General features: G+C 46.8%; 2 protein-coding genes across 2 annotated transcripts in view; both read left to right on the top strand.

Moving 5' to 3' along the window:
• Positions 1-21,116, top strand: part of LOC148515351 (uncharacterized) — a 560,261-nt gene that overhangs the window by 417,296 nt on the left and 121,849 nt on the right. The gene's annotated exons all lie outside the window — the stretch shown is intronic.
• On the top strand, positions 10,797-12,077 carry LOC148515353 (uncharacterized). Its single transcript, XM_088480160.1, has one exon. It carries the CDS (start codon positions 10,797-10,799, stop codon positions 12,075-12,077), a length of 1,281 nt encoding a protein of 426 aa, XP_088336286.1.

Here is a 21,116-nt window from a genome sequence, read left to right as displayed (position 1 = left end):
AACAACAGTATATATATATATATATATATATATATATTGTGATAAGGTCTGGGTAGCGGGTCCCTCCCTGGGGTAGATGGACACCACCTTACACGCAGCAGCCAGGAAACAGCACTCCAGTCGTGGATTTTCGTGCAAACTGGACGGTGCCAGTTTTTATTGTGCAATTTCAACAATAAAATAAACAAAACATAAAATAAACCCTAGCCCGGCTGGGCACTAACTAGACAGTAAGTTCCCTATCTAACAGAACACTAAACTAAATCCCCTTCCACAGTACCTTCTGGTTTACAGCCAAGTGTCTCAGAGCAAACTAACCTGCGGCCTGCTCTCCCAGTTATGAAACACTCAGCTACAACTGAACACAGCTTATATCAGCCAGTTCCAGCTATAAGCCCTAATGAGCCAGCTACCAGGCTGAAAGGCCCAAAACCTGGAATGGCCTGTGGATGGAGCCCTCCCTCTCCTCACATCCACACCCCCAGGACCCAAACCGGCTTTTCCAAAAGCCGATACTCTGGTCTGCTTACAAAACAGACTTCTCCTGGGTTTTTTAGAACACATAGGCCAAAAACCTATTACAAATGTACCTGCCATTGACCACTTTACCAGTGCTTCTATCACATAATATCAATATATATATTGATCCAAAGAAAAGGAAACTATCTTTAGGATCCCAAAAATAAACATACAGTATATCCACAATTTTCACATTTTTGGGTTATATATCATACAGAATAATATCAAAGAAACAAAGACATATCCTAATTTGGTAATAATCCATAAAGGGAAGAACCTAAAGGGAAGTATATCTATACATAATGGATTCAGGGCCTGATTCAGACCCGCACGCGAGCGCTGAGCGCTCGCAAGCGGATCGATGTTGCCCAAGTGCGCATGAGCACGACGGAGGCGGCTCCGCCGTGCGCATGTGCGAGACCCAAATAACGACGGCCAAACCATCGTTATGGGTCTCGCACCAAAGGGGGCCAAAAGCACTCCAGGGCTTGCGGCAGCGAGACCCTACCGCAAGGGTCTCATCGCAAGCTCAATAGTCGCGATGGTCTTGACCATCGCGACCATCATGTTGGCTGCTCGCTATAGCTGTGGGTGGTAACCCACAGCTATGCGAGCAGCCAGGAGGCCGCTCCAAAAAGGAGGAGGGACGGCCCTGATTCAGAGCGAGCGCTCTGTCAGAGCGTCCGGCTCTGAATCAGGGCCTCAGTACCCACTATACCTAAAATTTATATCCATATAAATCCATAACTGTATATCTCATTCATATATACTGTTTACATACAGGGTTATTCTGTAATCAAGTTACAATTCTTAAAAACCCTTAAGTTCAATATTTTCATTTAAACCTCAGGGTATTAACGTCCCCAGTGAAAAGATCCAGTACGTCTCACTCTTGCACAGTAGATTGAACCTGTCACCCCCTCTAAGTGTGGGGGGACACCTGTTCAACCCCTGTACTGAGAGAGACCTCACATTGCCTTCAGGGAAATGGGTTACATACCTGGAGACACTATGGAGACAATTATTTTTAATTACATATCTCCTGTGTTCTAGGAACCTGATATTGAGGCTTCTCGTGGTCCATCCCACGTATTGTTTCCCACATTCACAAGTTAACACATATATCACATAAGTTGATCGACAATGAACACATTTTTCTATATTATATTTATTTCAGAGGTATACTGAAAACAAGTTCAAGAAAACAAGGTCATGTCAGCCCTGTTTTCTGGGCATGCCGAAACCAGATGCAGTGTCCTTGGATGCAGCTTCACTAGCCCTGGTAGCGTGATTTTCCCATACATCCTGAGTAACATGAGGATTATTCAGATGTCCGATGGCCATGTAGTTGATCCGATGCTGCATCTTTGGGTGAAGCATTAGATCAGATAAGGCAGCAGTGGGGCCTTTTTACTTTAGAAGCCTGCTGCGGTTTTAACATAATGTAGCACAGACGCTGCTCTGTTACTACATTCATCTTTGAATCAGGCCCTAAGATGTCTCTCTGAGTTCCACTCTCAAAACTACAATGATCCACACTTGCCTACTCTCCCGATTTCCACAGTAGCCTCCCGATATAAGCTGGGAGCTCCCGCTACCCTGAAAAGCATGTAGGTTCCCCCGGTTTTTCTCACTGCCCCGTCAAAACTACACACTGGGCATACGCGAGTTGGTTGGGGCGGGAACTTACTGAACGATGTCACAAAGCATGACATCTTTGGCTAGTCATTCGCTAGGTGGCCACCGCTACCCACAACCCCGCGGTGGCCGCCCGGCAGCTCAGCAAGTCCAGCATCATCACGCAGTCTCACAGACACTGCGGCTGCCTTTCCCGGAGTCAGTGACTGCAACAGCGGCGGCGGTAGCAGCGCCAGCAGCCCTGCCTGGAGTAAGTGACTGTGTGATAACAGCAGCGTCAGCGGGCGGGAAGCCCAACAGAAGCCAGCAGCACTGTGGGTCAACTTTACCTTTCCAGCCAACCACTTCTATGAAAGGTAAGTGAACCACAAAGAGAGGAGGGACTGCGGCTGCCGGTGGGGTTACTCTGAGCTATAGGATTAGTAAGAGGGGAAGGGCAGGGGAGCACAAGGGTTCAGGACTGGAGAGCACAGTAAGGCATGTTGGAGAAGGGGAGCAGTAAGCACAGTGGGGAGCAGTGTGTGGTATATGAATAGGGGAAGGGGAACACTATGGACCTCATTCAGACCCGGTCGCAAGCGTTGAGTGCTCGCAACGGGGTCAATGTTAAGGCCCTGCGCGCACGCAGCGGCCGCACTGCTCGTGTGCAAGCCCCGGAGCGAGAGAGAAACTCTCTCGCTCCGGAGCTCACTACAAAAGGGCCGGCTGTCTATTTTGATCGACAGCTCGGCCCGTTTTGTAGGCGGGGCGGGAGGGTGGCTAAACAAACGTTGGCGATCTTGACGGAACGCTTGTCATTTTCTGGGCGGCCGCACTGACATCAGCAGTGATGTCAGTGGGGAGCTTCCTGCTCAATCAGAGCAGGAAGCTCCCTGGGCTTGCGGTTGCTGAGACCCAACCTTAGGGTCTCTTTGCAAGCCCCGATGGTCGCTATGGTCTTGACCATCGCGACCATCATCCTGGTCAGTCGCTAAGCTGTGGGCCGCACTAAAAGAAAGTAGAGGTCGTCCTCATTCATAGAGAGCGATCGCTTCTTGCGACCGCCTCTGAATGAGGGCCTATGTGTGGATAGTAAATATGGGAAGGGGAGCACTATGGGCTTAATTCAGAGGCGGCCATATTGTCTACGACCGCACGGCCGCCTCGATGTTTGGCCAGTGCACATGCGCACGAGGGAGCCGGCTCCCTCGTGCGCATACGTGAGACCTGCTACGACCGATAGCGCCGGTCGTAGCGGGTCTCTTTCCTAAGGGGGCGAGCTGTCGATGTTGATTGACAGCTCGCCCCCTTTGGAAGGCGGGCCCGGGGGGGTGGCAGCCCAAACGGAGGCGTTCCCATGGGAACGCCTACCGTTTGGGGGAGGCCCCACTGACATCACTAGTGATGTCAGTGGAGAGCTTCCGGCTCTGACAGAGCCAGAAGCTCTCCGGGGCTTACGACAAGTGAGACCCTACCCTAGGGTCTCGTCATAAGCCAAGATGGTCGCGATGGTCTCTGACCATCGCGACCATCACTCGAGCGGTCGTTAGAGCTGTGGGTGTAAACCCACAGCCTAACGACCGAAACAGAGGCGGGCGGTCAGGATGCAAGCGGCCGCCCAGTTTCTGAGCGACCACTTGCATCCTCCGACCACCTCTGAATGAGGGCCTATGGGGGTCATTCAAACCCGGTCGTTAGCGCCGATGCGCTCGGACCGGGTCGATGGCCCCCCACAGAGCATGCGCACGACGGCACCGGCGCCGTCGTGCGCATGCGTGAGACCCGCTACGACCGGCAGCGCTGGTCGTAGCGGGTCTCGATCCAAAGGGGGCGAGCTGTCGATGTTGATTGACAGCTTGCCCCGTTTGGAAGGCGGGCCGGGGGGGTGGCAGCCCAAATGGGTGCGTTCCCATGGGAATGCCTACCATTTGGGGGCGGTCCCACTGACATCACTAGTGATGTCAGTGGAGAGCTTCCGGCTCAGACAGAGCCAGAAGCTCTTCGGGGCTTACGACAAGGGAGACCCTACCCTAGGGTCTCGTCGTAAGCCCCGATGGTCGCGATGGTCAATGACCATCGCGACCATCACCCGAGTGGTTGTTAGAGCTGTGGGTGTTAACCCACAGCCTAACGACCGCAACAGAGGCGGGCGGTCAGGATGCAAGTGGCCGCCCAGTTTCTGAGCGACCGCTTGTATCCTCCGACCGCCTCTGAATGAGGCCCTATGTGTGGAATGTGAATAGGGGAAGGGGTGCACTATGTGTGGGATGTAAATAAGGGAAGGTGATCACTGTGGAATGTGAATAGGGGAAGGGGAGCACTATGTGTGGAATGTGAATAGGGGAAGGGGAGCACTATGTGTGGGATATGAATAGGGGAAGGGGAGCACTATGTGTGGGATGTGGATGGAAGAAGGGGAGCACTGTGTGTGGGATATGAATAGGGGAAGGGGGGCACAGTATGGGATGTGCATAGGGGAAGGGGAGCGCAGTGTGTGGGGAAATCTGCTCTGGCAGTATGCTTCTCTTAGTATTCAACTTCCACTGCAGGATACACCCCTGAGTGGCAATAAATACGACCACATGTGGAACTAGACAACCCCTTTGGGCGGAGCTGGTCACGCCCCCTCTGCGGTGCGCCGAACATAACAAATTTCCCTGAAACTAATTTTCAAAAGTAGGCAAGTATGCAATGATCACTTGCACCATCTTCATAGATGGATGACAATGTAGCTTAATTGAAGGCAACACCTCAGTATGGCCAGACACATAAATACATGTACTTTTATGCATATATAGATAGTAGAAGCCTCACATTTTGTTAATGACATCCAATTGGTAATTATATCTTTTTAGTTATTTATACAGTATTGAGCAAGCAAATTAATTTCTCCTAACTTTACAGATTTGAGTCTTGCATAAGGAATTCATTCTCAAAGCCTCTTATGCCATAATTTTCGGCTTGTGCAGTTGCATGTACATACTTCTATAGTGGACTGGCATACTGCTTAAATCCTTTCCTGGTCCCGTTCCTTCAAAGCTATTACCTACTTTTTCAATGGCACTTTGTACCTCTATAATAGAACCTGGGGTCTCTCCTCAGTACATCTTCCTTCACTGAGGTGTTCAGAAACAAAAAACCATACAGCCACCTCCCCTTGCAGAATGGGACTGTGGCATGGATCTTTAGCTCACCAAAATTCTGCCTCATATCGGGGTCTATTCTATATCTTTTCCAGAGACAGAGGCGATGGCTGAGTATATTTTGAAAAACATAGATCACACTTTCATCCAGAAATCCTCATCACCTTCAGGATAATACAAAAAAATACAATGAGATGCATGCATCTTATTGTAACAAGCTTATAAATAGTTAAATTTAGAAAAAAAAATTATGTGGGGTCCCCTCCAAAACAGAACCAGCGGTGGTGGGGATAGCCCTGGGCTATCAGCCTAGGCTAGGGGTGCCCTGGAGAGGGGGCCCCTTTATTGGGGGGGTTTTCAACTCCCCAGGGATCCCTGGCCTGGGCCGACTAGCTGTCAGGGCTGCTGCTGTGGCTGGGGGCCCAGTGAAAGGGCTCCCCTGGCTGTGGCATCAGTCCCCTGCTAGAAAGGGTCCGGTGCTGGTTCTGGAGCTTACAGGGGAACCCCTACACAATTTTTTCCCCTGTAATTCCAGAACCAGGACTGGTTCCTGGAGCCCAGTGCTGGTTGTACTAAGTACAGTGGAACCCTACATATTTTTTTCCCTGTACTTAGACAACCAGGACTGGCTATGAAAAGTCCGGGGCTGGTTCTGTATTAAGGGGGGACCCCACGTCATTTGTTTTCTAAATTTAACTCTTTCTTAGCTTTTTACAGTAAGATACATGCATGCATCTCACTGATGTATGCATGTATCTGTGTCAATCCGACCTGCTCATGCTCAAATCGAAAGCATGAAGCAGGTCTATTCATTTGGGGATTTGAAGTTTGATTTTGTGTTTGATTTCAAATTGAATGATAGTAAATAAGGGATTTGTGTGTTGGTCTATGTAAAAGTACTGATGTTTTTCAGATGTTTGATTTGAGTGCAATTTGCGTAAAATTCGGTTTTAAATTCGATTTTACATTCGATTTGGCCTTTAGTAAATACCCAAATTCAAAATCGAATGCCAAATCACTCAAAATGCAAAATTGAATGTTAGTAAATTTACCCCTAGATCTCCATCAGGTACAAGTGAAAGAAGTGCTGTTACATTTTAGAAATAATTAGAGATGAGCGGTGGGGATCCGAGATCACCCGAGCTGAGGCTTGGCTGTTCCCGCCAACTGGGATCCCCACTGCGAGTCTGATGTGAGCGTCCCGATGTCGGATCTCGCGAGAATGACGAACTCGAGAGGCGTGAGTTCGCTTATACATAAGGCGCCAAGTCCCGCGACTCGGCGCCATTTGTCCTGCACGCTCTGGACTGCACGCTACTCTGCAAATAGACGGGCTGGCTAAGAGGGAGCACGCTGATCACTGGCTGGCTGAGTGGCTGTATAGGGGGACACACTGGGCCTGATTGAGAGCCGGACGTTCTGAAAGAGCGCTCGCTCTGAATCAGGGCATTTTTTTTGTTGTTGTGCGGCCTCCTGGCTGCTCGCTTAGCTGTGGGTGGCCACCCACAGCTATTGCGAGCGGCCAGATGATGGTTGTGATTGTCTCGACCATCGTGACCATGGGGGCTTGCGTCGAGACCCTTGTCGTTCCCGCAAGCCCCAGTGAGCTTTCGGCTCTATTAGAGCTGGAAGCTCACCCACTGACATCACTCGTGATGTCAGTGGGGCCACCCCCAAATGGCAGGCATTCCTTCGGGAACGCCTCCCTTTGACCAGCCACCCCCCTGCCCACCTCCAAAACGGAGCAAGCTGTCAATCAAAATCGACAGCTGCTTTGGTGCGAGTCCCGTAGCGACGGAGCGCCCGTTGCTAGCCGGGTCTCGCTCATGCACACGTCGGAGCCGGCTCCGGCGTGCGCATGCGCAGTGGCCAAACATCGACCCGCTCACGAGCGCATAGCGCTTGCGTGCAGGTCTGAATCAGGCCCTCTGCATGCTGATACTGCGCTATACTCTGCTAAGTGGCTGCATTGGCAAACATGAGTGTGCTGAAGTAAAAAAAAATAGACAAAAATAAAACTTATTTACCCCACTGTGTAAGTATCTATACAAGCACTATTACTTTGTGGGCCATAGCCCGCTGTGTATAAAAATACAAGCACAGTGACTTTGTGGGCCTTAGCCCCTCTGTGTATAAAAAATACCAGCACCGTGACTCCGTGGGCCATAGCCCTCTGTGTATAAAAAATACAAGCACCGTGACTCCGTGGGCCATAGCCCTCTGTGTATAAAAAATACAAGCACCGTGACTTTGTGGGCCATAGCCCTGTTCATAAAAAATAAAAGCACCGTGACTCCATGGGCCATACCCCACTGTCTATAAAAAATATAAGCACCGTGACTTTGTGGGCCTTAGCCCCCTGTGTATAAAAAATACAAGCACTGTGACTTTGTGGGCCATAGCCCTCTGTGTATAAAAGTACAAGCACCATGACTCTGTGGGCCATAACCCTCTGTGTATAAAAAATACAAGCACCGTGACTCCGTGGGCCATAGCCCTCTGTGTATAACAATTATAAGCCCCGTGACATTGTGGGCCTTAGCCCTCTGTGTATAAAAAATACAAGCACCATGACTCCGTGGGCCATAGCTCAATGTATACACAAAATACAAGCACCATGACTGTGGGCCATAGCCCTCTGTGTATAAAAAATACAAGCACCATGATTCCGTGGGCCATAGCCCTCTGTATAAAAATTACAAGCACTTTGACTTTGTGGGCCATAGCTCACTGTGTATAAAAAATACAAGCACCATAACTTTGTGGACCATAGCCCTCTGTGTATAAAAAATATAAGCACTGTGACTTTGTGGGCCATAGCCATCTGTGTATAAAAAATACAAGCACCGTGACTTTGTGGGCCATAGCTCTCTGTGTATAAAATACAAGCTGTGTGACTATGGGTCATAGCCCTCTGTGTATAAAAAATACAAGTACTTTGACTTTGTGGGCCATAGCCCTGTATGTATAAAAAATACAAACACCATGACTTTTGGGCAATAGCCTTCTGTGTATAAAAAATACAAGTACCGGTACTCCGTTGGTTATAGCCCTCTGTGTATAAAAAATACAAGCACTGTGACTTTGTGGGCCATAGCCTTCTATGTACTGTGGGAACTGTCAGTAGCCGAAGCCAATCAGTGGCCGGTCTACAGTCAGCGCGGCCGCTGATTGGCTGGCGGGACTTGTAAAGCCCATGCAGTCCCGTCAGCTGGCATTCGGGAGGTATCAGTATGTGTGGCAACACACATACTGATACCCGGTGCGTGGTGCGGTAAGTTCGTATTTTTGTTTTACAAAGGCCATGGATTACTGCGGAGACCAGCGCCAGGATATAGGTAAGTATGAAATCTTTTTGCAGGGCCAGTCAACATGTATTCTACTGGAGAAGGGGACAGAAACATCTGGTATTGGTAAGTATGTATGAATGGGTAGGTGTGTGTAATAAAGTTATACTTTGCATGGTATGTGTGTTTTGTGTTTATTTAACTATTTATTTTACAGTGGGGGTACAGGTGCCGTCTGTCTGCTGGCACTTGTAGTTCCACAAATTCCAAAGGGCAGGCATGCTGGCACCTGTAGTCCCACTGTAAAATACAATAGTTTACTTAAATATTCCCACTTTATTACCCCTGTACCCAATGCTCCATGGGTGCAGGGTAGAGCCCCAGGCTTCAGCCCAAGCCTGGGGTTAAGGGAGAGGGGGGACCCCTTTTTGGGGGGGTCCCCTCCTCCCCTGAGATCCCTGGCTTGGCCTGACCGGCTTGGGCTGTTAATGCTTTGGACCCGGAGCCTGTTAATGCTTTGTGGCATTACAGCCTGGCTGTTTTGGGTCTGGTGCTGGTGTGGTACCCCACTATTCTGTTGGGTAGACTTAGGCTGCCCATACTATGTAATAAGCATTCATTTATTGTATGAAAGGGGGCTGTTTGCATTTAAGGTGAAATATTGGACTCTGCACTAATGCTAACTATTTGGGGGTAATGGACAATGTATTGCCACCCCACTTCAGTGGCCAGCACCTAAAGACTCTTTATAGGATGCAGTTTGCAGTGCCATAAATTTCTGGATGCCTGGCATTCTGCACATGGGTCAGGTGGGCAGGAGCCGGCATGTGCAGCAGAGAGGACAGTTAAACTGCCACAGGCTCCCTGACTGTAGTGCTGACTGAGGTGTGAGGAAAGTGGGGAGACACAGCACACTATCCTGAGACATAGAGGTGTTCCCGGTGCCCAGAGATCATCATAGCGGCTCTTGGACAGCAGTGGCGATTAGTGGCAGTGGGTCCTGAGTGAAGCTGGTCCCAGTGACATCTTCTGGCCAAGTAAGCAGCTTCTTCCCTCCCAGTGGAGGCAGGCAGAGAGGTGCTCCCTTCTTCAGTACAGCTGCTGGTGAGCAATATACAGTAATGCAGGGGCACTTCCTACATAATCGGCTACCAGAGGGCAGAACATCAGATCACTGGGCAGATCCTGCCAGCTCAGGGGGTAAAGCAAATGCCTAGATGGAGGTATGTAAGCCCCAGTTAACTGACTACACCTTCCTGCATCACTAAACAGTGAGAGCCCCAGCGATTAGCAACAGACTGTGCTACATACATCTAATTGCAGGATTTGAGGACTAGTATACCAGCATACGGGAGTGAACTCTTTAAAACTATATTATAAGGCAGCCGGCCATCTTACTACCAGCATTGACTGTGAAGTTAATAATTGCTAATGACGAGGAGTAGACACACCCCCAGTATAGCCTCAGTCAGCCTGCTAGACAATGACAGCAGCTCTCCTCGGTCTCCGCCAGTACACTGTAGCACAATAAAGATCAGCATAGCCTCAGCATCTTATGGGATATAAAAGACTTGTGTGGCAGAGAGCTGCAACTCTTTCCTTTCAGGAGAGCAAAACATTAACTACTGCAAGAGTGAAAGTTATCCAGTTCTTAAATTTTGATGACTATGGATTGATAATTTAGATATTTGACCCCGAAAAGCTCTCAGCTTTATAACATGCACCATCGTGGCCAATTCAGCTGAACTGAGTTATACAGTATATCTTTATGGTGACCCGTGTTAGCCAATATATGTGATTTAATTTATATATGTATGAACCTGGTAATGAATAAACATTCTTAAAGTATTACATTTACAGTTAAGTACCTAAGGTGATGTTCCTTGCAATTTTATGCTATTGTGACTGAAAGTGTTTTGTGAGACTTTCAAAACAACTTTAAATACCATGCAAAATAGAAGTGTCAATAAAGTTGAGTTCTCAATGGTAAAGTCCAATTGTGACTGTTTCTGAGTTAAAGTAGACCTCTTACTATTCAACTAGAAAATAAAAGAATTTGTGTCGGAAGAAAAAGCCACCAAGTCCTGAGTATCACATTTGGCGTCACGAAGAACAGGATCCAGAAACCAAAGTAAAGAGGTACATTAACACAGAAATGTCAAAAGAAAGAGCACCAATGGCAGGTTCATCCAACAGTAATCGAAACGGATTGGGACAAGGAAGCTCTACTATGACGCAACTAAGCCCAATCACTCTACCTTATTACTTCGGGGCTTCATGGCTCCCAACTTACAGTGGAGATGTCCGTGGAGCCGAAGGGAGTCCCTTTACGGAATTTAAAAATAAAATGAAGTCAATGTTCCGCCTGTACCCATTAAGTGAACAGCAACAAGTTGAAATCCTGATAGGGCAACTCAAAGGATCTGCGCTTAGGGAAGTTACATCTTGGCCTTCAGCAGAGAGACAGAAGGTAGATCAGATTTTACATTGGCTAGCCAATACTTTCGAACTGTGGAACATTTCTGAAGTAAAGATTAAATTCTACACCCAGAAACAAAAACCAGGGGAAACACTCCGTGACTATGCCTTAAGTTTACAGGAAGCATTAAGGGCCATCCAAGCATTGGATAACAATGAAATATGGAACACCGATGATGCTTTGATATCCCAGCTGATTGAAGGAGTTAATGGAGAGGAAGTGAAGACTCACTTGCGGATGTTGAGAATGCAACTGGCGGACCATTCATTCCTGGATTTTAAGGAGGCAGCTATCAAAGTCTTGGGACCCAATGTTCTACGAGAAAATTATTTCCCCAAGATGTCAGGGTTCCAAGAATGTTTATACCCTCATGGAACCACTTGCCTCAAGTCTAGAAAAACACAGCAGGTCAAGGATCAGGCAGTACAGAGTCTCCAATTCCCAGCCACAGTCCCTTTACAGATCCTTAAAAGCCAGATGGAAAAGTTGACTGTGGGAATGGTGGAAATGCGTAAAGAAATACACAATTTACTGGTACAACAGGCCGCCAACTCCTCTAAACAGAGCTGGACAGCAGAAAGAAGAGGAACCTTCAATGATTGGTGGGAACCACCTCAGAGGAGTGGAAGAAGACTGATAGATCAATTAAATTCACAGGACCAACCTATTTCTCGACAGTGCAATAGGAATGGCCATGTAGAACGAGATTGCTACATGTACAGAGCCTTTAAACTACAATGCCCAGAGGATGGAGACCAAGCTTCTGAGAGAACAACAAGAGTAAGACTCACCTCTGAAGAATGGCAGCCCCGCTATGGCAGACAATGTCATGGGGAGGATGAGTTGACCTGCTCATTAGATGCTGATACTCCGGTTCACACAGGGAAAGTTTCTGGGAAAGTCATCTGGTTCCATGTGCAACATGGGTATGGGTTCATCAATCGAGAGGACACAAAGCAGGATATCTTTGTGCATTACACAGCCATCCAAAAGAACAATCCCAGAAAATATCAACGAAGTCTGGGAGATTGAGAAACTGTAGAGTTTAATGTAGTCGAAGGAGAGAAAGGCTTGCAGGCAGCTAATGTAACTGGTCCTGGTGGTGTACCAGTTCAAGGCAGCAAATATGCAGCAGATCGCAATCATTATTGGCTCTATCCATGTCACCGAGGTCCTCCATGTTACTACCAGCAAAACTACCAATACCATGAAGGTGGAATGGATTCTAAAAAGATCAAAAGTGCAGCAGTAAGTGATAATCCCCAACGGCCATACCGTAGGTGTCACTACCCACCAAATCATCTAAGGAGATCATATGGACGCAGACAACATTATCCCGATGACACCCATTCCAGTATGGTCCACCCCATCCAATAAAGGGTGTGTGCCACTGATTGTCAGGAAGACATTGAAAAGGTTGCTGACTCACTGAGAGCTGAGAAATTGGGATCTCCCATAAAGAATTGTCAGGGTACTGTTGTGAAAGAGTTGATGTATGTTGCTCCCGAGGAACCTTGTATTGTAGCCAAGCAGCCATAATGTCAGGTCTAGCAATGTATGGGGTCCCAGAGGATGAATTTTCTGAGATAGATTCAAGTGAAGTGGCCCAAATTCTGCAAAGAGCATCAAGACCCTCAGGAAAGAGGTACAAAGGGATTTCTACCCATTAGATACAGACAATAAGCAAATCTAAAAGTAACTATCTTGCAAGAAACCTTGTATTGGGTGAATATCTAACAAATGTAGCAAATACAAATGTTATATGTCACATTATAGTGAGGTTCTAAAGTTTCCTTTACTTTTCTGGCAAATCTAACTAATTGTGATATATTCTATGCAATGGATGAATGTAAATAAAATGTAAATAATTCTGAAAAAAGAATACTGATGTAAAAAATGGATGTTTTCTTTAGTTGATCGAGGTCTAATATGCGTGAGGACATGCATAATTCTAGTGGGGAAGAATGTGGTACCCCACTATTCTGTTGGGTAGACTTAGGCTGCCCATACTATATAATAAGCATTAATTTATTCTATGAAAGGGGGCTGTTTACATTTAAGGTGAAATATTGGACTCTGCACTAATGCTAACTATTTGGGGGTAATGGACAATGTATTGCCACCCCACTTCAGTGGCCAGCACCTAAAGACTCTTTATAGGGTGCGGTTTGCAGTGCCAAAAATTTCTGGATGCCTGGCATTCTGCGCATGGATCAGGTGGGCAGGAGCCGGCATGTGCAGCAGAGAGGATAGTTAAACTGCCACAGACTCCCTGACTGTAGTGCTGACTGAGGTGTGAGGAAAATGGGGGGACACAGCACACTATCCTGAGACATAGAGGTGTTCCCGGTACCCAGAGATTGTCAGAGCGGCTCTTGGACAGCAGTGGCGATTAGTAGCAGCGGGTCCTGAGTGAAGCTGGTCCCAGTGACATCTTCTGGCCAAGTAAGCAGCTTCTTCCCTCCCAGTGGAGGCAGGCAGAGAGGTGCTCCCTTCTTCAGTACAGCTGCTGGTGAGCAATATACAGTAATGCAAGGACACTTCCTACATAATAGGCTACCAGAGGGAGGAACATCAGATCATTGGGCAGATCCTGCCAGCTCAGGGGGTAAAGCAAACGCCTAGATGGAGGTATGTAAGCCCCAGTTAACTGATTACACCTTCCTGCATCACTAAACATTGAAAGCCCCAGCGATTAGCAACAGACTGTGCTACATACATCTAATTGCAGGATTTGAGGACTAGTATACCAGCATACGGGAGTGAACTCTTTAAAACTATATTATAAGGCAGCTGGCCATCTTACTACCAGCATTGACTGTGAAGTTAATAATTGGTACCGGGGACACACTACCTCCATCAATTTTCTAAATCCCACTGCACTAATGGTGGATACCAGATGCACGTCTAACACAAACATAGCTGTCAAGGCCTCAGTTATCTGCTTTGCAACAGGATGACTGCTGTCGTACTTCATCCTCCTCGTTAAGGACTGTTGGAGGGTCAATTGCTTAGTAAAAGAAGTAGTGGTGTTCCTACTTCCTCTCTGGGATGATGAACGTCTCCCAGTAGCAACAGCAGCAGGCGTAGCAATGCAGGATCCTCCGGAGGAATCCTGGACAGGAAAGGAGTCAGTCATGCCAGTGACATGGCCTGTAGGACTACTTCTGATCCTGACTGAGGAGGAAATTGACGAGGAGGGAGTTGATGGTGTGGTTTGCAGGCGCTTGGATACAACAGGACAAAGAGATTTAGGTGTCCCTGGCATGCTTACGGTCTTAGCCACAGTTTCTGAACTTAACAGTAACATGAATGCGCTGCAGGTGACGTATAAGGGAGGATGTTCTTAGGTGGTTAACGTCCCTACCCCTACTTATTCCACCTTTACATAAGCTACATATGGCAAGACAGTAGTTGTCCGGATTTGGACTGAAATATTTCCAGACCAAAGAGGTGGAATTTTTGGTCTTCTGCCCAGGCATGACCGTGATGGGCTTTTTCATCCCACGGACAACAACTGTCTCCCCCGGAGCCTGATTTAAACAAACCACATCTGATCACCATCAGAATCCTCCTCGCCAACTACCTCCTCAGCGCCAGCTACACCAGTATCCTCATCCTGTTGTACTTCAACAGTGACATCTTCAATTTGCATATCAGCAACTGGACTGTGAGTGCTCCTTCCAGCACTTGTAGGGGGCGTGCAAAAATGTGGAAGGAGACACCTCTTCCCATCCAGTGTTGGGAAGGTCAGACATCGCAACCGCCGCCACACTTGGACTCTCCTTGGGGATTTATGATATCTTCTTAGAATTAGAACGCACAATTCTTTTCTGTGCTTTTGCCAGCTTAACTCGTTTCATTTTTCTAGCGGGAGGAGGAGGGCTTCCATCGTCATGTGAAACTGAACCACTAGTCATGAACATAGGGAAAGACCTTAGCTGTTCCTTGCCACTCCGTGTCGTAAATGGCATATTGGCAAGTTTACGTTTCTCCTCGGACGATTTAAATTTATTTTTTAAGTTCATTTTACTGAACTTTGGCTTTTTGGATTTTACTTGCCCTGTACTATGACATTGGGCATCGGCCTTGGCAGACGACGTTGATGGCATTTCACTGTATACATCATGACTAGTGGCAGCAGCTTCAGCACTAGGAGGAAGTGGTTCTTGATCTTTCCCGATTTTATTTTTATCCTCCATTTTTTTGTTCTCCATTATTTTTATGGAGTGAATCACCCCTGTAAAAATATTTTTTTTCGGGGCAGCAGCCCTCCTTGACAGACAGCAGCACAGGACCCCTGCGCAGCTATGCCAATGACAGTGACAGTGACAGCTACACCAATGACAGTGACAGCAACACCGATGACAGCGACAGCTACACTGATGACAGTGACAGCGACAACAGCTACACCGATGACGGTGATAGCGACAGCTATGCTGATGACAGTGACGGCTACACCGATGACAGTGACAGGTGTTTTTTTTATGACAGGGACAGTAACGGTTAAAATGATTACAGTGACTGCGGCAGCTACGCTGATGACAGTGGCAGCTATGCTGATGACAGTGACAGCTACATCGATGACAGTGACAGCTACATCGATGACAGTGACAGCTACATCGATGACAGTGACAGGTGTTTTTTTTTACAGCGACAGCTACACCGATGACAGTGACAGCGACAGCTATGCTGATGTCAGTGACAGTGACAGCTACACCGATGACAGTGACAGGTGGTTTTTTTATGACAGGGACAGTAACGGTTAAAATGATTACAGTGACTGCGGCAGCTACGCTGATGACAGTGGCAGCTATGCTGATGACAGTGACAGCTACATCGATGACAGTGACAGCTACATCGATGACAGTGACAGGTGTTTTTTTTTACAGCGACAGCTACACCGATGACAGTGACAGCGACAGCTATGCTGATGTCAGTGACAGTGACAGCTACACCGATGACAGTGACAGGTTTTTTTTTTATGACAGTGACAGCTACACCGATGACAGTGACAGGTGTTTTTTTTATGACAGTAACAGTGACAGCAACAGCTACACCGATGACAATGACAGATACGCTGATTTCAGTGACAGCGACAGCTACACCGATGACAGTGACAGCTACGCCGATGACAGTGATAGGTGTTTTTACTCTGCGCAGCTTCATCAGTGACAGTGACAGATAAACTGATGACAGTGACAGGTGTTTTTTTTAATGACAGTGACCGCTACACCGATGACAGTGACAGTGACAGCTACACCAGTGACAGCGACAGCTACACCGATGACAGTGACAGGTGTTTTTTTATGACAGTGACAGCTACGCTAATGACAGTGACAGCAATAGCAACGCTGATGACAGTGACAGGTATTTTTTTTATGACAGTGACAGCGATAGCTACACCGATTACAATGACTGCGACAGTGACAAGTTTTTATTTTAATGACAGTGAGAGCGACAGATACACCGATGAAAGTGACCGGTGTTTTTTTTAGTGACAGTGACAGCTACACCGATGACAGTGACTGGTGTTTTTTTATGATAGTGACAGCTACGCCAATGACAGTGACAGCGATAGCTCCGCTGATGATAGTGACAGGTGTTTTTTTTAATGACAGTGAAAGTGACAGCTACACCGATGACAGTGACAGCTACACCGATGACAGTGACAGCTACACCGATGACAGTGACAGGTGTTTTTTTATGATAGTGACAGCTACGCCAATGACAGTGACAGGTGTTTTTTTTATGACAGTGACAGCGACAGCTACACTGATTACAGTGACTGCGACAGCTATGCTGATGACAGTGACAGCTACACCGATGATAGTGACAGTGACAGCTACACCGATGACAGTGACAAGTGTTTTTCTTAATTACAGTGACAGCGACAGATACACCGATGAAAGTGACAGGTGTTTTTTTTTATGACAGTGACAGCGACAGCTACGCCCATGAAAGTGACAGGTGTTTTTTTTTATGACAGTGACAGCAACAGCTACAGCGATGACAGTGACAGTTTTTTTCTTTATAACAGTGACAGCTACACCGATGACAGTGACAGGTGTTTTTCTTTTTATGACAGTAATTGGACAGCAACAGCTACACCGATGACAATGACAGCTACGCTGATTTCAGGGACAGTGACAGCTACACCGATGACAGTGACAGGTGTTTTTTTATGATAGTGACAGCTACGCCAATAACAGTTACAGCGATAGCTATGCTGATGGCAGTGACAGGTGTTTTTTTATGACAGTGACAGCGACAGCTACACCGATTACAGTGACTGCGACAGCTACGCTGATGACAGTGACAGCTACACCGATGACAGTGACAAGTGTTTTTTTAATGACAGTAACAGCGACACATACACTGATGAAAGTGACAGGTGCATTTTTTATGACAGTGACAGCGACAGCTACGCCCATGACAGTGACAGCAACAGCTACAGCGATGACAGTGATAGTTTTTTTTTTTATAACAGTGACAGCTACACCGAAGACAATGACAGGTGTTTTTGTTTTTATGACAGTAACAGTGACAGCAACAGCTACACCGATGACAATGACAGGTGTTTTTTTTATGACAGTAACAGTGACAGCAACCGCTACACCGATGACAATGACAGATATGCTGATTTCAGTGACTGCAACAGCTACACCGATGACAGTGACAGCTACACTGATGACAGTGACCAGTGTTTTTTTTAGTGACAGTGACAGCTAAACCGATGACAGTGACAGCGACAGCTACATTGATGACGTTGACAGTGACAGCTACACCGATGACAGTGACAGGTGTTTTTTTATGATAGTGACAGCTACGCCAATGACAGTGACAGCGATAGCTACACTGATGACAGTGACAGGTGTTTTTTTTATGACAGTGACAGCGACAGCTACACTGATTACAGTGACTGCGACAGCTACGCTGATGACAGTGACAGCTACACCGATGATAGTGACAGTGACAGCTACACCGATGACAGTGACAAGTGTTTTTCTTAATTACAGTGACAGCGACAGATACACCGATGAAAGTGACAGGTGTTTTTTTTTATGACAGTGACAGCGACAGCTACGCCCATGAAAGTGACAGGTGTTTTTTTTTATGACAGTGACAGCAACAGCTACAGCGATGACAGTGACAGTTTTTTTCTTTATAACAGTGACAGCTACACCGATGACAGTGACAGGTGTTTTTCTTTTTATGACAGTAATTGGACAGCAACAGCTACACCGATGACAATGACAGCTACGCTGATTTCAGGGACAGTGACAGCTACACCGATGACAGTGACAGGTGTTTTTTATGACAGTGACAGCGACAGCTACACCGATTACAGTGACTGCGACAGCTACGCTGATGACAGTGACAGCTACACCGATGACAGTGACAAGTGTTTTTTTAATGACAGTAACAGCGACACATACACTGATGAAAGTGACAGGTGCATTTTTTATGACAGTGATAGCGACAGCTACGCCCATGACAGTGACAGCAACAGCTACAGCGATGACAGTGATAGTTTTTTTTTTTATAACAGTGACAGCTACACCGAAGACAATGACAGGTGTTTTTGTTTTTATGACAGTAACAGTGACAGCAACAGCTACACCGATGAGAATGACAGCTACGCTGATTTCATTGACAGTGACAGCTACACCGATGACAGTGACAGGTGTTTTTTCTTTATGACAGTAACAGTGAAAGCAACAGTTACACCGATGACAATGACAGATACGCTGATTTCAGTGACAGTGACAGCTACAACGATGACAGTGACAGCTACGCCGATTACAGTGACAGCTACACTGATGACAGTGACAGGTGTTTTTTTTAATGACAGTGACAGCTACACCGATGACCGTGACAGCGACAGGTACACTGATGACAGTGACAGTGACAGCTACACCGATGACAGTGACAGGTGTTTTTTTATGATAGTGACAGCTACACCAATGACAGTGACAGCGATAGCTACGCTGATGACAGTGACAGGTGTTTTTTTTATGACAGTGACAGCGACAGCTACACTGATTACAGTGACTGCGACAGCTACGCTGATAACAGTGACAGCTACACCGATGATGGTGACAGTGACAGCTACACCGATGACAGTGACAAGTGTTTTTCTTAATGACAGTGAGAGCGACAGATACACCGATGAAAGTGACAGTTTTTTTTTTATAACAGTGACAGCTACACCGATGACAGTGACAGGTGTTTTTTTTTATGACAGTAACAGTGACAGCAACAGCTACACCGTTGACAATGACAGATACGCTGATTTCAGTGACAGCGACAGCTACACCGATGACAGTAACAGCTATGCCGATGACAGTGATAGGTGTTTTTTTTCTGCGTAGCTTCGTCGATGACAGTGACAGCGACAGCTACGCCGATGACAGCAACAGCTACGCTGATTACAGTGACAGCTACACTGATGACAGTGACAGGTGTTTTTTTTAATGACAGTGACATTGACAGCTACACCGCTGACAGTGACAGCGACAGCTATGCAGATGTTAGTAACAGTGACAGCTACACCGATGACAGTGACAGGTGTTTTTTATTTTTATGACAGTAACAGAGACAGCAACAGCTACACCGATGACAATGACAGCTACGCTGATGTCAGTGACAGTGACAGCTACACCGATGACAGTGAAAGGTGTTTTTTCTTTTTATGACAGTAACAGTGAAAGCAACAGCTACACCGATGACAACGACAGATACGCTGATTTCAGTGACAGCGACAGCTACACCGATGACAGTGACAGCTACACTGATGACAGTGACAGGTGTTTTTTTTAATGACAGTGACAGCTACACCGATGACAGCGACAGCTACACTGATGACTTTGACAGTGCCTGCTACACCGATGAGAGTGACAGGTGTTTTTTTTATGATAGTGACAGCTACACCAGTGACAGTGACAGTGATAGCTCCGCTGATGACAGTGAAAGGTGTTTTTTTATGACAGTGACAGTGACAGCTACACCGATGACAGTGACAGCGACAGCTACACTGATGACAGTGACAGGTATTTTTATATGATAGTGACAGCTACACCCATGACAGTGACTGCAATAGCTACGCTGATGACAGTGACAGGTGTTTTACAGTGACTGCGACAGCTGCGCTAATGACAGTGACAGCTACACCAGTGACAGCGACAGCTACACTGATGACAGTGACAGGTGTTTTTTTATGATAGTGACAGCTATGCCAATGACAGTGACAGCGATAGCTCCGCTGATGACAGTGAAAGGTGTTTTTTTATGACAGTGACAGTGACAGCTACACCGATGACAGTGACAGCGACAGCTACACTGATGACAGTGACAGGTATTTTTATATGATAGTGACAGCTACACCCATGACAGTGACTGCAATAGCTACGCTGATGACAGTGACAGGTGTTTTTTTATGACAGTGACAGTTACACCGATGACAGTGACAGGTGTTTTTTTATGATAGTGACAGCTACGCCAATGACAGTTACAGCGATAGCTCCGCTGATGACAGTGACAGGTGTTTTTTTTATGACAGTGACAGCGACAGCTACACCGATTACAGTGACTACGACAGCTACGCTAATGACAGTGACAGCTACACTGATGATGGTGACAGTGACAGCTACACCGATGACAGTGACAAGTGTTTTTCTTAATGACAGTGACAGCGACAGATACACCGAGGAAAGTGACAGGTGTTTTTTTTTATGACAGTGATAGTGACAGCTATGCCCATGACAGTGACAGCAACAGCTACAGCGATGACAGTGACAGTTTTATTTTTATATCATTGAAAGCTACACCGATGACAGTGACAGTTGTTTTTTTTAATGACAGTGACAGCAACAGCTACACCGATGACAATGACAGCTATGCTGATTTCAGTGATAGCGACAGCTACACCAATATCAGTGACAGCTATGCCGATGTCAGTGACAGCAATGCCGATGACAGTGATAGGTGTTTTTATTTCTGCACAGCTACGTCGATGACAGCGACAGCTTCACCAGTGACAGCTACACCGATGACAGTGACAGGTGTTTT

Source organism: Taudactylus pleione, unplaced genomic scaffold, assembly GCF_031769625.1.
Source record: "Taudactylus pleione unplaced genomic scaffold, aTauple2 ptg000250l, whole genome shotgun sequence".
Classification (NCBI taxonomy): domain Eukaryota; kingdom Metazoa; phylum Chordata; class Amphibia; order Anura; family Myobatrachidae; genus Taudactylus; species Taudactylus pleione.
Note: the sequence above shows the minus strand (reverse complement) of the source record. Positions and strands in the feature narration are given on the sequence as shown.

What these genes read in the sequence shown, in the direction of transcription:
- LOC148515353 (XM_088480160.1), top strand. Translation starts at nt 10,797, where the DNA reads ATGACGCAACTAAGCCCAATCACTCTACCTTATTACTTCGGGGCTTCA.